Consider the following 15,848-nt stretch of genomic DNA (forward strand, 5'->3'; position numbering starts at 1 on the left):
ATCAACCAACCGTATTTTATAAACAAACAGTTTTATCGATAGTATGTAAGATCCTTCCCTTCTCGAGACTTGATCATGGTTTTATCACCCGTTTGACGCATTTTACCTAAAATCGTACATTTATTAATTCATTGGCAACGTTAAATGGGAATACACATTAATACAACAGAGACTGCCCAACATAAAGCAAAACACAAAAAGAAATTTCAATACCAGCATACGACTATACGAGTAAGCTGATCCCTACTTCCATTTATTGGCGTATGGCAAAGGACCTAATAAATCTTCATCACAACGTAGTGTATGAGTACGCTCCTTTGCGTATAGGTAGTTAGAACATTAATCAACCAAAAGATGGCAAAGCTAACATTCTTTTGAATGGAAACATATCATTGATTTTTTAATTATGTTTTAGGCTATACGGTATGGGGACCGTCCCTGCCCCGTCAAGATCCGTCGCCGCTCTGCACACCATTTCCCCCGCCCCGTCGTCGTCTCAATCGTCAAGGGGCAGATGTTGGGGACGCTCGCATACGGACAAAAGTTGTTGCATCTTCTTCTCACACACACATATACATACAACATATACATATACATTTTAGGCCAATCCCCCATTTCCTTAGCTTCAACCTCTTTGCCCCATTCTCACACCCGATCTACATGGGGCTGACGTGGAGGGTCATCCTCCAAGGATGAGCCTCACCCATACCGAGTAGCCTTAGTTTAGTGCATTTCTTATCTCAAACCTTCTTTGTTTATAAAATTATCATGTCATGCAATCAACTCATAAACATTTTTATTTTATAAATCTATCTTTATTATACAAAGGACTTCCATATTTTTATACATAAAATACATATTAAATTAGTAGTAACCATGGTTGTCAAGGAATATAATTTGTGGTGGAATCCGAATCTTACAAATTAAGACAACCAAATGATGTACTTTTTGGTGTTTACCAAATACTCTTTTTAGTCACCCCTTTTCAATCTCCACTTTCTAGATTTATTCTTTTTTAACAGCAAATTTACATAGTAACGGATCATTGTAGTATTATTGTGTCAACAGTGGAACCATCCGATCATATCATCTTCATAGGCTATAATACTTATACATTAATTCAGGAGAAATCCAATAAATTTAAAAAAACCCTCTTGTAAGAATCAAATCCGTGATCTAATAGTTCCGAAATCTTATCCCACCCTAGAATTTCCTAGTATATAATTCCATGGTCTTCTAGATTTATTCACCTTACCATATTCCATACCAATTTTTTCTTCCAATTCCAACTTTGCCCCTCCAAACCAACCTCTTCCCTCCCTCCATCTGTCCACATAATACAACTCATCATTTGCATATTGAAGGATATTTCAGTCACTTATCCTTCATCAATAACACATTAACACCATCTTCAAACTCGATCCAACTCAACACTCTTTCCTGTCCAACTGAAGATGATCAAAAGCTAAAGTTTTTGGTTTCTTGATTTCCACTTCATCAACAAAATATTAAACCGAAATCAAACCCATTTCAGTGACTGATTCAACTTCAAAAATGGAGATTTTCAGATCATCAAGAAACAAGAAAGAAATATATTTAAAGATGAAGCTTTCAAGAACCAAAACTGGAAAAACAGAGCACCCATTTTGCATCAAACACTTCAAATGGATCCTCTGGTTTTCACTCTCATTCTACTTCTTTTCTACACCACTCCGAAACAACCAAAACCATCATCCGAAACCGAACACATTCGATACCGAAACCTCCAAATTTCAACATCCTAAATCATTAAACAATCTAAAAGTATACATATACGAATTACCATCAAAATACAACACTGATTGGTTATCAAACAACAGGTGTAGCAACCATTTGTTTGCGTCAGAGGTTGCAATACACAAAGCGTTGACCAAAAGCAGAGTACGTACGTTTGACCCATCGGTTGCAGACTTCTTCTTCGTTCCCGTTTACGTGAGTTGTAAATTCAATACCGTTAACGGGTTTCCGGCAATCGGACATGCACGTGGGCTTTTGTCATCTGCTGTTGACTTTATTTCATCGGAGTTTCCGTTCTGGAACAGGGGAAATGGTTCTGATCATGTGTTTGTTGCTTCACATGATTACGGAGCTTGTTTTCATGCCATGGTAAGTTATTATTTATGAACCAAAGGGGTGGTGCTCTAGCAGTAACCCGGTGACTTTCTTTCTTTAGCGGAGGTTGCCGGTTGCAAGGACTTTTAAGGGGCGTGAGGGAGCAGGCGACCCCTCGAACTTTTTGCTTAGTAGTAGAGAGTATGTAGTTTTCGTATAGAAAATTTTCGGTATATACGTTTTCGACCCCCAATGTTATATAAATTTTTAGGTCTGGTGACTTCCGCCACCAGGTCGAAAATCTCAAGCTTTGCCACTGCCTGGTTGGAGTCTCGTTCGTGACAAAATGTAATGCGCGAGTTACCTTTTGCCAATTGGTGTACCTGGTGGGCGGGCGCACCCCTTGGAAAAAAAAATTAGTGTATTTTATAAGGCAAAAGCCTTATCAAACCAGTTACAAATTTGGTTAAACTCCTCGTTGGCACCCCTTAAAAATATTTTCTGCATCGACCAATGCGGTTAGCCAAAATTTGTTGGACGTTCAAATAAAAGTTATAAATTATGAGTTATGAATTATTGACGTTGGATTATTTATTGAGTTTATGAAGTTTTGTTTGAATTGGGTTAGGAAGATAGAGCTGTGGCTGAGGGTATACCGGAGTTTATGAAGAATTCTATTGTGTTACAGACTTTTGGTGTTAAATATCGTCACCCGTGTCAAGATGTTGAGCATGTGGTTATACCGCCTTATGTGTCACCGGAGAAAATTCGGGCGATACTGTCAGTATCTCTGGTGACTGGTCGTCGGGATATTCTTGTGTTTTTCCGGGGGAAGATGGAAGTTCACCCCAAGAACGTCAGCGGTCAGTACTACAGCAAGTAATGCTACATTCCCTTTTAATACTTATTAAACTTACTTATTTTGTTTAACATGCTCATCAATGGAAAAACTCGGTTGTTCACTAATTCGTGTTGGTTCGTTTATCTTTAACGGGACAAATGAACACGAATAATGAAGCTAACAATCCTTTTTTCGTGTTCATTCCATATAAAAACGAGTGTTTTTATTTGTTGATATGATAAAAAAGCGGTTCACAAACATAAACATACATTGATGAAAATAAGAGAACGTATATATAAATATAAACAAATATAAATGATCGACACATCAGACAACACTTGCTTAAAACTAAACGTCAATATTCAAATTGTAACATAAAAAGGGCATGGTTTTAAAATATGAAATTTAAATTCATATAAGTTATAAATTATTAATAATGACTATTTTTAGGAATAGAAATATTTAAACAAACGAACTTAAATAATTAATCATGTCTATTTCGTTAGTTAAATGAACAAAAGTTATGTGTGTCCCTTTTTTATATTTGTTCGTGTTTGTTTTTTTAGTTAAATGAACAAAAGTTATGTGTATATCCGTTTTTTATATTTGTTCATGTTCGTTTCTTTAGTTAAATGAACAAAAGTTATGTGTATGTCCGTTTTTTAAAAATACATGTACATAAACGAACTTTTTTTAAACGGTTTTAATCTAATCTTACTCTACTCTAACGACAGGCGTGTGAGAACAAGAATTCTTCGGAAGTACGGGCACGACCGGCGTTTTTACTTGAAGCGAAACCGGTTTGCAGGATACCTATCGGAAATCGTACGGTCGGTGTTTTGCCTATGCCCACTCGGGTGGGCTCCGTGGAGTCCTAGACTCGTGGAATCCGTTGCATTGGGTTGCGTGCCGGTGATCATCGCTAACGAAATCATGTTACCGTTCGAAAACACCGTTCCATGGTCGGAGATATCTCTCACGGTGGCGGAGAAAGACGTAGGAAAACTGGGCCGGATACTTGATGACGTGGCAGCTACAAACCTCTCATCCATCCAGCGGAATTTGTGGGACCCGAAGGTCAAGCAGGCTTTGATGTTTCATGATGACGTGGAGTATGGTGATGCAACGTGGCAGATTCTCATTGAGCTATCTGAGAAAGTTGATGTTTCTGATCATAGATTTACACGTGGAAATAGTTTATCAACTAGTTGATTTAAATTTTGAAAATTTTTATACATTTTTTGTAAAGGGGGTGGTGTGTAAATTTTGTGAAAAGAAAGGGGCAGATGATGATAAGTGATATGAGGAGGGTGGTTAGTTGAAAATATGATAGTTTGGCACGTGAAATCTGTCAAAGGGGGATGTATTTATTGGTAGAACCCGTCACGGGTGGGTTCTTGAAATTTTGGTAACTTTATTACTCGACTCCAAATTAGATTTTATTCCCAAACAATCGATATTTTCATTATTGTGTTTTTTCTAGAACAGAACGTTGCACTTTGATACTTCATTTAGATAAAGATAATGTGAGTAATCAAAACATGTAATGGTAAGGTGCCTCTATTTTATCTAAACCTCACAAGTTATGTGAGAGTAATCTTTATATTATAAAAAGTAATGTTTAAAAACCGGTAAATACTCGCAGGTTTACCGGTCTCGGATACAGATCTGGTACGAAACACCCTGATAAATTAATAAAACGGCATAAAAGTTGTACCGGTGGTAAAACCTGGTATACCAGTTTGAACCGTAATACTTGTACCAGCCCAAGGTAATTTTTTGGGTTTGGAACTTGGTTTTTTACACTTTTTAATGGCCTATCCCCAACTATAACCGTAAACCATTTTGGCTTCCCTCACAGACGTAAAAACGATCAAAACTCAAAAGCATCATTCACGACATTCAGTCCATCTTCGGCGGTTCATCTTCATCATGCTTTCGGTTTCATTTTCATCGGTAATTTTTCTTATCTTTTTTTTAATTGTTGTTAAGTAAGAGATGGTGATAGTATTTCTTCTGAATTGTTATTACTGGGTCGGAAGAGAACTAGAGATGATGGGATGTTGATGATGGTGGCTTAATCTTAATGGTCGATGAAAATGCATTTGTTGTGGATTCATGTGCGAAACTGAAACAACCCTTCTGCCCATTCCTTTTTGGTATATAAAATAGTTGAATTATTAGCTTGATGATGTTTTTTTATACTTGTAGTTAATGTACACATGACTTAATGTACAAATAATATAGTTAACTAGACAACCCGGTTGAACCATCCGTTATAACCGATTGAACCATTTTTAGCTTAATCCGGTATGAGTTAAAAACCGGTTTTTAAAACATTGAATAAAAAGTGATTGTTAGTGGATAAAAAGATAAAAAAACATTATTCCTCTGTGTATTTGAAGGAACAATGTTTACTCTCTATAACTTTTTAAATATATTTTGAAAGTGTTTGTGAGTGGAGAAGATATAGAAAAATTATTGATAAAAGTATAAAAAAATATTAAATAATTGAAATAGAGAGAAAATATAGTTGTTGTTAATGTAATTATAGTGTGAAAATGATAGAATGGACGTGAATGCTCTAGGATCCCATCAAAGATATATTGTATAATGTGATTGCCCAACCAGTATTGGCTCGTACCAGCGGGTAGGTATCGCCAAAGAGAAATGTTGATTCTTGGTGTTTTTGTCTTCCTGTGATCTCTAACCGTCTAAGGGGAGGAGGGGTGGTTCACTAGTGGTAGAATCTATCACTCTCAATGTCCAATAAAATTATGCCATGTCATCAACCAAATTTCCATCACTAGTGATAGAAATGTAGGAGGGGTGGAATCACTAGTGATGGAATTCTATAACTCCCATTTTTTTTTTAATTTGCATTTTAAAATTATAAATTTCACTAATTTTTTTAATTTTTTATTTTAAATTAGAAATTAACAATAAAACACTAAAATTAAAAATTTCATTAAATTTAAAACATACTACTTCAATTTAACATACTAGAAACATACAATTTAAAAAAAAAAAAAAACCTACTCCTCGTCCGAATCCGGAAACTCCAAACCTAGAGAACCTACTAGTTCGATTAAATCGAATCTCAACCGAAAGTGAGTTTCTTTGTTACGCAATTGTAAATGGATATCTTGTAGAACTTGAACTTGCGTAGGAGGATCCGGCACCCAATCCGGGGATATTGCACGCCCGTCGTGTTTGATCAGCATATTGTGCAATATGATACATGCATACACTATGCTATGAATTGATTTCTTGGTCATCGAACGAACCGGTCGGTGTGGTATACCCCATCTACCCTTTAAAACACCAAATGTGTCACACCCCAACCAATGGCGGAAACATCGGGATGAGACGAAGTGTGAAGATTGCTCGAGACATCATAACGCTATTTGTGACAATAATTTAATAATCCAAATTTCATTTCCAAAATAAATGTCAAAACATTACAAGAAAAGCAAATAACAACATTGTTCAACATAACATAAACAAAATTGATACAACACTTTAAACCTAAACGTCTAAGTGAGTATTTAGGCATCTTTGCTATCCGTTTTCATTTCATCATCATCAACCTGTAACATGTTTAAAAATACAATTCAATGCAAAAGCAAAGGCGAGTATACAAGTTTGGTACGTACATAGCATAAGTTAAAAAAGTGTGATCAATTCCTCATGGCAAGCATATGATTCAAGATAAACCTTAAATATGGCATGTGTCTAACATATCAAACCAAGAAAACGCAATATGCTCAAGACATAACCTCAAGTTTACGGGCGGGTCGTTAATCCTATAGCGCTACATATGTCAAGGTTTGGCTCGTACGAAGTTAATGATAAGTTCAACACATAAGAATAACCCAAGTTTAAAGTATCAAGTCATCACGTATACAAGCATGTTATAGGAACGTTCATGTGTTTAATAAAGTGTTCATGTGTAAGTTAATAGGTAAACATGTTACACCCCAAAAGTGGTAAAAGTAAAAAGGGGGAAATACGAGTATACTCACGGTTTACAAGTGGTGACTTGAAATTCCGAGAGCAAGTTTGTAGATGAATTAGTTCGGAGCACCTTGTCCTTCTACACAAGGAAACGTAGGTGTGTGAGTTTGGCGTATAACGGAAGATTATAGATTCGGAGTTTTTAATATATAGAAAGTAACATAGGTGAAAATAATCATCTTGTACGCATAACTCTTGTTCTTGACACTATTGAAACTCAAAAGAGTTGGTATGATTTCATGGATTCTAAGATCCATTAGAGTCGTAACAAGGGCATGGTCATAGATGATGTAACGTCCACTTAACAAATAACTATTAAGTCATCATCAAGTCTTAGTTACTTAGATGTATACATATAGAATAACTTAGATATTATATAGTTTACAAGTCTTATGATTCAAGCATGAGGTAGGAGATTAATGTCTCCATTTAGGTACCTCTTTGTGTCATAGAATACATACATGAGGTAGGAAGAACAAGCTTCCATTTAGGCACCTCTATTGTTCACCACTACACTTGTTGTTATAAACAACAAGGAGGGTCATGAACATACAAGTATCAAGGTATTAACAACAACTAATCTATAGCAAAACATCAAGTAATGAGTGGATTCTTATGAAGGATAGCCCAAGCTAATCCAACCATCACACATTCAACAAGTTTCACACTTGAACATTACTTGTGGGTAAAACCCTAATTAAAAACAGAAAGTTTATGAGGTTTTAACCTCTGATTTAGATGTCTCAACCTTGTTTTTAAGCTTAACCAACCATGGGATAAGTTGTAAGCATTAGGACATAGGTATGAGATGTGTTGGACACAAGTTGCATAGATTTAAACAAGTTTTTGATGAACATAAAAACAAACAGAAAGTTTATGGACTATTTCGGGGCATTTCCAGGTCTGATTTCTCCAAGGAGAAGTCTAGGAATCGAACCCCATGATTATACAAGCAAGTAGGAAAAAGAATCGAGTGAATCGGATAAGAATTGAGTGAGTTATGCTCATTTTCGTGAAGGGGTGTCAATCTACTCGAACCTTTGCTTTCAGCTACGGTTTGGAGGATGTTTTGAGAGTTTTTAGTGTTGCAAAAGTGGTAGGGAGGCTGGTTATAAGTGGTATTTATAGGGGGAAGGATTAGGGTTTCAATGGGTTGGGCTTTGGAAGTGTTTAGAAGGGGTTACACCTTGAAACTAGCCCACAAAACCCAACTATATGGGGCTGAATTTTGCTGAATTTGGGCTGCCATGTTTCTTTAGTTTTTTATTTTTTTAAAACATTATAATGAGTAATTTTATTAGTTAAGTTGTGTAATAATATGCAACAATGTTTCCCCTAACTTGTAACAAGGTGAAATATGAAATAAAACATGATTTAACTAGGCAAAAAGTGTAATGTACAAGTATGTAACATGTTTGTAAGTAACAAGTATATGTCACATATTTACAAGTTCAACATATGTTTGTAAGTATCACAAAGAAGTATCAAATGATCTCATGATTAATCGTATTATGGTGTATGTATAGTATGTAACAAGGAAATGCAAGTTTTCATTCATGATCAAAATCTCGAGTTTACAACGAGTACTAGAAGGAACGAGTACAATGATACAAAGCTTCCAAAATTAGCCACACGAGTAAGACAAGCTATAAATAGAAAGTACAAAACACAGGGCGTTACAGTCTCCCCTCCTTTAGGAAATTTCGTCCCGAAATTTAGGAAGACTCAGGGAAAAGATGAGGATATTTCGATTTCATTTCGCTTTCGAGCTCCCAAGTAAATTCAGCGCCACGTTTTCCTTCCCATCGAACTTTGACAATAGGAATTCGACTGCGCCTCAATTGCTTGGTTCCTTGGTCCATGATTTCGACCGGTTTTTCTACAAAGTGAAGTGTTTCGTTGACTTGCAAGTCTTCGAGAGGAACGTGGAGTCCTTCGTCAGCTAGGCATTTCTTTAAGTTGGACACATGGAAGACAGGGTGTACATTGCTGAGTCCTTCAGGCAGGTCCAGTCTATACGCAACCTTGCCAATCCTTTCGAGAATCTTGAAAGGACCAACGTAGCGAGGTGCGAGTTTCCCTTTCTTGCCAAATCGAACCACGCCTTTCCAAGGGGATACCTTGAGAAGCACGTTGTCACCTGTCTCGAATTCCATAGGTTTGCGTCCTTTGTCAGCGTAACTCTTCTGTCGGTTCCTGGCTTTCAATAAGTTGTCTCGAACCTGTAAAATCTTGTCCGTAGCCTCTTGTATAAGCTCGGGACCGGTGATTTGGGCTTGACCAATCTCGTGCCAAGAAATAGGCGAACGGCACTTGCGACCATACAATGCTTCGAAAGGAGCCATTTGGATACTCGTGTGATAGCTGTTATTGTACGAGAATTCAGCCAAGGGCAAGTATGAATCCCAGTTGCCACCAAAATCTATTACGCATGAACGAAGCATATCCTCTAAGGTTTGGATAGTACGCTCGGTTTGACCGTCAGTCTGAGGATGGAAGGCGGTGCTAAGGTTAAGCTTAGTACCCATAGCAGATTGAAAAGTTTCCCAAAGACGAGACGTAAAACGAGCATCACGATCAGAAATGATATCAATGGGCGTCCCATGACGACAGATGATTTCCTTCATGTAGACCTTAGCCAATTTCTCGACTTTGAAGTCTTCACGAATGGGGAGGAAGTGAGCTGATTTGGTCAATCGGTCAACGACGACCCATATGCTGTCATGACCAGCTGTAGTGCGAGGAAGCTTAGTGATGAAATCCATGGCAATGCTCTCCCACTTCCAAACGGGAATTATTGGTTGTTCGAGCAAGCCAGAGGGACGTTGATGTTCGGCTTTTACTTTGGAACACGTAAGACATTTAGAAACGAAGGTGGCTATATCCTTCTTCATTCCAGGCCACCAATAGGAAGTACGCATATCATGGTACATCTTATCGGCACCAGGGTGAATAGAATATTTCGTGTTATGGGCCTCCTTCATCAGGAAATTGCGAAGATCGTCACGATTGGGAATCCAGATGCGATTGAGATAGTATAGAATACCATCGGGTTTGGACACAAGACTATTCTCAGCACCACATTGCATTTCGTTGTAGAGGTTACCCTCATTAACGGATGTATACTGGGCGTTACGTATGCGATTTTGAAGATCGTGGACGAGTTGGAAACAACGGATACTTTGGACGTGAGTTTTACGACTCAGGGCGTCGGCTACTACATTCGCCTTACCCGGGTGGTATTTGATTTCGCAGTCATAGTCGTTTAACAATTCCACCCAACGACGTTGACGCATGTTTAGTTCTTTTTGATTGAAGATGTGTTGAAGGCTCTTATGGTCGGTGAAGACTACACATTTAGTACCATAAAGGTAGTGTCGCCAAATCTTCAATGCAAAAACGACCGCACCAAGTTCAAGGTCGTGAGTAGTATAGTTTTTCTCATGAATTTTGAGTTGCCTCGATGCGTAAGCGATAACTTTGTCACGTTGCATAAGGACACAACCAAGACCAAGGTTTGAAGCGTCGCAATACACGACAAAATCATCGTTACCATCAGGAAGCGTTAGGATAGGAGCATTGCAAAGCATGTCCTTGAGCGTTTGAAAAGACTCTTCTTGTTCGGGACCCCAAACAAAAGGTCTCTCTTTTTGAGTCAAGGAGGTCAAAGGAACAGCGATTTTCGAAAAGTTGGAGATAAAACGACGGTAGTAACCAGCAAGACCAAGAAACGAACGGATTTCGGACGGAGATTTAGGTGCGACCCAATTTTTCACAGCTTCGATTTTTGCGGGATCAACGTGAATACCAAGTTTGTTGACAGTGTGACCAAGGAATTGAACTTCTTGTAACCAAAATTCACACTTGGAGAATTTGGCATATAGGTGTTCAGTACGAAGGAGTTCAAGAATAAGGCGCAAGTGTTGCTCATGCTCTGCTTGCGTCTTGGAATAGATGAGGATATCGTCGATGAAGACGATCACAAAACGGTCCAAGTATGCTTTGCACACGCGGTTCATTAAGTCCATAAAGACAGCAGGTGCGTTGGTCAAACCAAAGGGCATGACCACGAACTCATAATGACCATAACGCGTACGAAAGGCGGTTTTAGGCACATCTTCTTCGAGTACTCGAAGTTGATGATACCCAGAACGAAGATCGATCTTTGAAAAGCAGGTTGCGCCTTGCAATTGATCGAATAGGTCATCAATGCGAGGAAGAGGGTATCGATTCTTGATAGTAAGCTTGTTGAGCTCACGATAGTCAATACACATACGAAAGGACCCATCTTTCTTCTTGACGAATAAAACGGGAGCGCCCCAAGGAGAAGTACTAGGGCGTATGAAGCCTTTGTTAAGAAGCTCTTGAAGTTGACTCGAGAGCTCTTGCATCTCAGAGGGTGCTAAACGATAGGGGGACTTAGCGACAGGCGTAGCGCCAGGCACTAAATCGATGCGAAAATCGACAGAACGAGCAGGAGGAGGACCAGGAAGGTCTTCGGGAAATACATCCGGAAAGTCACGTACAACAGGAACGTCACTTATGCTTGGGCCTTTATCCTTCTTTTCCACGATGTGGGCGAGAAAGGCGAAGGTACCCTTGCGTAAGCACTTGTTTGCCTTGATGCATGACATAAGCTTAAGGCCTTGAGAAGGCTTTTCACCATAGACGTGTAGAGAATCACCATTTGGAAGAGGCAAGCGAATAAACTTCTCAGAACAGACAACTTCAGCACGAACTCGCCTAAGCCAGTCCATACCTACTATGACGTCGAAACTACCCATTTGCATAGGTATGAGATCGATTGAGAACGTATGATCGTTAAGGATTAGTGAACAATTGGAGAGAACAGAATTGACTTTGACGGTTTTACCATTAGCAACTTCGACAGCGAAAGATTTTGGCAACTTAGAGCGTTTACACTTGAGCAAAGACTCGAATTCTAACGACACAAAACTTTTATCGGCACCAGTATCAAATAGGCATGAAGCATAGACATGGTTAATGAGAAACGTACCAGTGATGACGTCGTTTGCATTTTGAGCCTGAGCTGTGGTGAGAAGGAAAGCTCGACCCCTAGCGGGTTCTTGAACCTGTTGTTGTTGTTGGGGTTGTGGCTGTGGTTGTTGCTGTCGAGGTTGTTGTGGTTGATATCGTTGAGGACACACATTGGCCATGTGGTTGGTATCACCACACGTGAAGCATGCTCGCACAGGGGCGACTTGATTTGGAGCCAAAAGAGCTTGGTTTTGGTAGGCCTGTGGGGGATACGACAGTATGGCGAGAGATGCCCATACCGGCCACACTTGTCACACTTTCGACAATGAGCGTTTGGGGGGTGATGATATCGGCATTTGTCGCACTTTGGGTGCGTTCCAGTATAAACCTTGCGTTCACCATCGAAAGCAGGCACAGTTTGAAGGGGTTGTGGGTTTGGCGGAGTGACGACCGCGCAGTTTTGGCTTGAAGCCTTCCGCTTCTTGCCTTGGTTTCTCTTAGATTGCTGGGAGGGTTTAGACTCATTAGGGGAGTCAATGGTGGCTTGGTGCGCATTCTTTGTTGAAACCTTGTCAAAGGTTCCATGAAGAACACAATTGTTGTTAAGTTCGGTAGCTATGCGGTACGCGTCTTCAATGGTTTGAGGGTTGGCAGATGCAAGATGGTTTGTTAAAGAAGGTGCAACACAACGAATGAATTTGGCCACGGTTTTGGGGCGGTTTCTACTTGACCAGGGCATAGAACACTAAGCTGCTTGAAGCGTGTAATCAAACCATCCATGTCACTCCCTTTTTGCGTGAGGTTCCAGAATTCATTTTCCAACTTTTGGAGTTCGTGAGGGGGACAAAAGTGATCCTTCATAAGTTGTTTGAGATCGTCCCACGGCATAGCGTGTGCGACCTCGTTTCCTCTCTTGTTACGCTCAGTTGTCCACCACTCAAGTGCCTTTTCACGAAACACACCGGTTGCATTCAAGGTTCTTAGTTCGTCAGGGCAACCACTTTGCAAGAAGGTAAGCTCGATGGCATCAAACCAGTTCATCATGGCGGTAGCGCCATTCTTGCCGGTAAATTCTAAGGGTTTACAAGCCATGAAGTGCTTAAATTGGAAGGTCGATTTGGGTTTGTCGGCCTTTGAGTCGACCGAACCATGGGGTGAATCGGTTTGGATCTTGCTAACAATGTCGGGTAGGACCTTTGCAAATTGTTTAGCCATAAACTTCATACAATCCTTTTGGGACATGGCGGAGGAGGTCGAACCCTTCTTTGACTTGAGTTTCTTGGATGAACTAGAAGACATCTAAAAGATTTGAAAGAGAAGGGAAAGGATGAGACTTTGATCATTAATTGAAAACAAGGTTTGTGTATGCAAAGCAAGTAGATGTTCAAGTACCAAGTAAAGTTCACATAAAGCATAAGTTTCCAACACACATTCAACATGTATAGCACATAAGTTGCGAATAGGAAAATATAAATTTAGTTGGTTCATGAGAATTATTATTGTTTGTGATTGCGATAATGTGCGACATGATTAAAACGACATTTCGAAATGAATGAACGTTCAAGTATAAAATCACATATAAATTGAGATACATAAAAGAGAGGCTCAATAAAACATAGGAATGTTTCGGGTAGAGAAACGTCGACAATTCCAAAGTGGGTCGAAAGTCCTTTCGATTTAGAGATATTGTGCTTTGGCCTATAAGTAAGATACTCTCGTCGAGAAGCGATTAACGGTATCTTACCCTTCCGGTTACTACACATCTCTAAATGATTGGAACATTCGGGACTTTGGCGAGAATAAAAAAAATCAAGGAATGGGACTTAATCGACAAGATGCGGGTTTCACCCCTAACTTGACGATTTCGTACTCTGATGAAGCAACCGTTGAAAATGACTCCGTTAGTTCATTTTCGTTTCTGACGATTTATCCGTTGGGGAAATGAATATCCGTTGTGTAATCCTTCATTTCCAACTCTGATGAAGCAACCGTTGAAAATGACTCCGTTAATTCAATTTCGTTTCTGAAGATTTATCCGTTAAGGAAATGAATATCCGTTGTGTAATCTTTCATTTCCAACTCTGATGAAGCAACCGTTGAAAATAACTCCGTTAGTTCATTCTCGTTTCTGAGGATTTGTCCGTGGAGGAAACGAACATCCGTTTGCATATTCCGTCATTTCATTTCTGAAGAATACCCGTTAAGGAAAATGACTCCGTCTGTTCATTTTCGTTTCTGAAGAACGACCGTCAAGGAAATGACAGGATATTGCCTTGCATATCGCTGGTGGGTATTTGGCAAAGTCACTAATGGACTCCTACAAATAAATTTCGGGACGAAATTTCCTAAAGTAGGGGAGACTGTGACACCTGTGTCACCACGACCATCAAATAAATACCAAGCCGATGAAATATTGTATTTCATACTTGGGATCTTGTATAAATATGTGTATCTTTTGCACATATCAATTCTTGTTCAATTTCAAACTCTACAACGCTTTCTGGAGAATTATACGCAAACTGGTGCATAAACGTACTCAGTTTAATCCGAAAAATACTCCGGGACATCAACATATACTTAACATACCTTAAATAACCTTTACATAACTTAGAAATAAGTTTTGAAGGCTTTGGTATGGCAAAAACAAGTTAATTCGCTTACAGGGACTAAACTTGACAAACTGCGAAAGTATGCCAATTTGAACAATAACGAACATTCCGGAACATGTCCATAAGTTAAACATACCATAAATATCCTTTACATAGCTTAGAAATAGGCTTTGAAGGGTTTGGTATGCTAAAACAAACTTCTGGATCATTCAGGGACTAAAAGTGTCAAAAAGTGCATAAGTTTGCACTTTCGCGCATAACTTACGTTCTGAATACATCCGGACATCCAAAAATGTATGTAAGCATCCTTATATTATGCCTTAGTGTTTGGCATGAGAAAAATCCATTCGTCACGCATTTTGGATCGTGTTTCGCGCTTATGCGCATTCCGTCGTAATTAACCGAACATCGCATTCGTCCGGCCAAACGAACCAACATCCGACATATTTTTGAGCATGTTTCATGTCCACAATGTTTAGGCATCATTTTAAGGCCTTAAAGTTGGCTTTACGGGCCTTAGAAGTGTCGGAAATGGCTTAAATACGCAACAGGGACCAAAACTGCCATTTCTGAAAGTATGTGCAGATCAGACAGGCCCAGGCGGCCCGCCTGAGTTTGTGCATATCCTGATGCGGGCCGCATGGCCCCTTCAGTAATAGAAACTTTGTTTTCTGGATAAGATTCGCCTTTCAAACATCCCAAAGGGCAGTGCCCTTTCACCATCTGAAGAGTTAGGGTCAATTTGAGCCACCACAACTTTGCGACAAGTGTACGCATAAGACCGTGGCACGATATTCAAGAAACGATCCTAACGGCTTTACTTTTCCTATAAATACCCCCCTTTTGGTTAAAACCCACAAAAATCTGATCAAAAGCTCTAAGTTGGAACCTTTGTTTCATACCTGAGCCATTTTGATCTAGATTAGCATTCGGGGACCCTTCGTAAGTGTTCTTTCGTTCTTTTAATCGTTTTCTAGTGCTAAAGTCAAACTTTGTTTGACTTTTGCATTGGCCAGCTTATGGTCCACACGAAGTTCGTTGGAACTTCATAACGTGAGCGTGATCACGATGGTTATAGTCCATGGCGACTATACCTACTGATTACCACATTAACAAGGCTCAGTGACGAGTCGTAGTTTCGGCCAAAATGCGCATTCTTGCGTATTTTGTAACCAAACTACTCGTGAGCATCAAAGCCGTTTGTTTTGATGCCAAACTTGTTTTCTAAACTTAGTTAAGCATGTTCTAACATGCTTAGCTCGTCACTTTTAGTATAGTGCTTATATAGGGTC

The 15,848-nt window shown here is 39.3% G+C and overlaps 1 protein-coding gene across 1 annotated transcript; it reads left to right on the forward strand.

Annotated features, from left to right (window-relative positions):
• The first annotated feature begins 1,272 nt into the window (after nucleotides 1-1,272).
• LOC110904273 (probable glucuronoxylan glucuronosyltransferase F8H) lies at nucleotides 1,273-4,382 on the forward strand. The gene is made up of 3 exons (XM_022150111.2): nucleotides 1,273-2,145; nucleotides 2,720-2,970; nucleotides 3,667-4,382. Exons 1-3 carry the CDS (start codon nucleotides 1,555-1,557, stop codon nucleotides 4,142-4,144), a joined length of 1,320 nt encoding a protein of 439 aa, XP_022005803.1. The 5' UTR covers nucleotides 1,273-1,554; the 3' UTR covers nucleotides 4,145-4,382.
• The last annotated feature ends 11,466 nt before the right edge of the window (nucleotides 4,383-15,848 follow it).

Source organism: Helianthus annuus, unplaced genomic scaffold, assembly GCF_002127325.2.
Source record: "Helianthus annuus cultivar XRQ/B unplaced genomic scaffold, HanXRQr2.0-SUNRISE HanXRQChr00c072, whole genome shotgun sequence".
In the NCBI taxonomy this organism is placed as follows: Eukaryota; Viridiplantae; Streptophyta; class Magnoliopsida; order Asterales; family Asteraceae; genus Helianthus; species Helianthus annuus.

Coding starts and splice junctions, on each gene's coding strand:
- LOC110904273 (XM_022150111.2), top strand. CDS start 1,555: ATGGAGATTTTCAGATCATCAAGAAACAAGAAAGAAATATATTTAAAG. Junction 2,146..2,719: donor GAGCTTGTTTTCATGCCATG/GTAAGTTATTAT, acceptor GAATTGGGTTAG/GAAGATAGAGCTGTGGCTGA. Junction 2,971..3,666: donor AGCGGTCAGTACTACAGCAA/GTAATGCTACAT, acceptor CTCTAACGACAG/GCGTGTGAGAACAAGAATTC.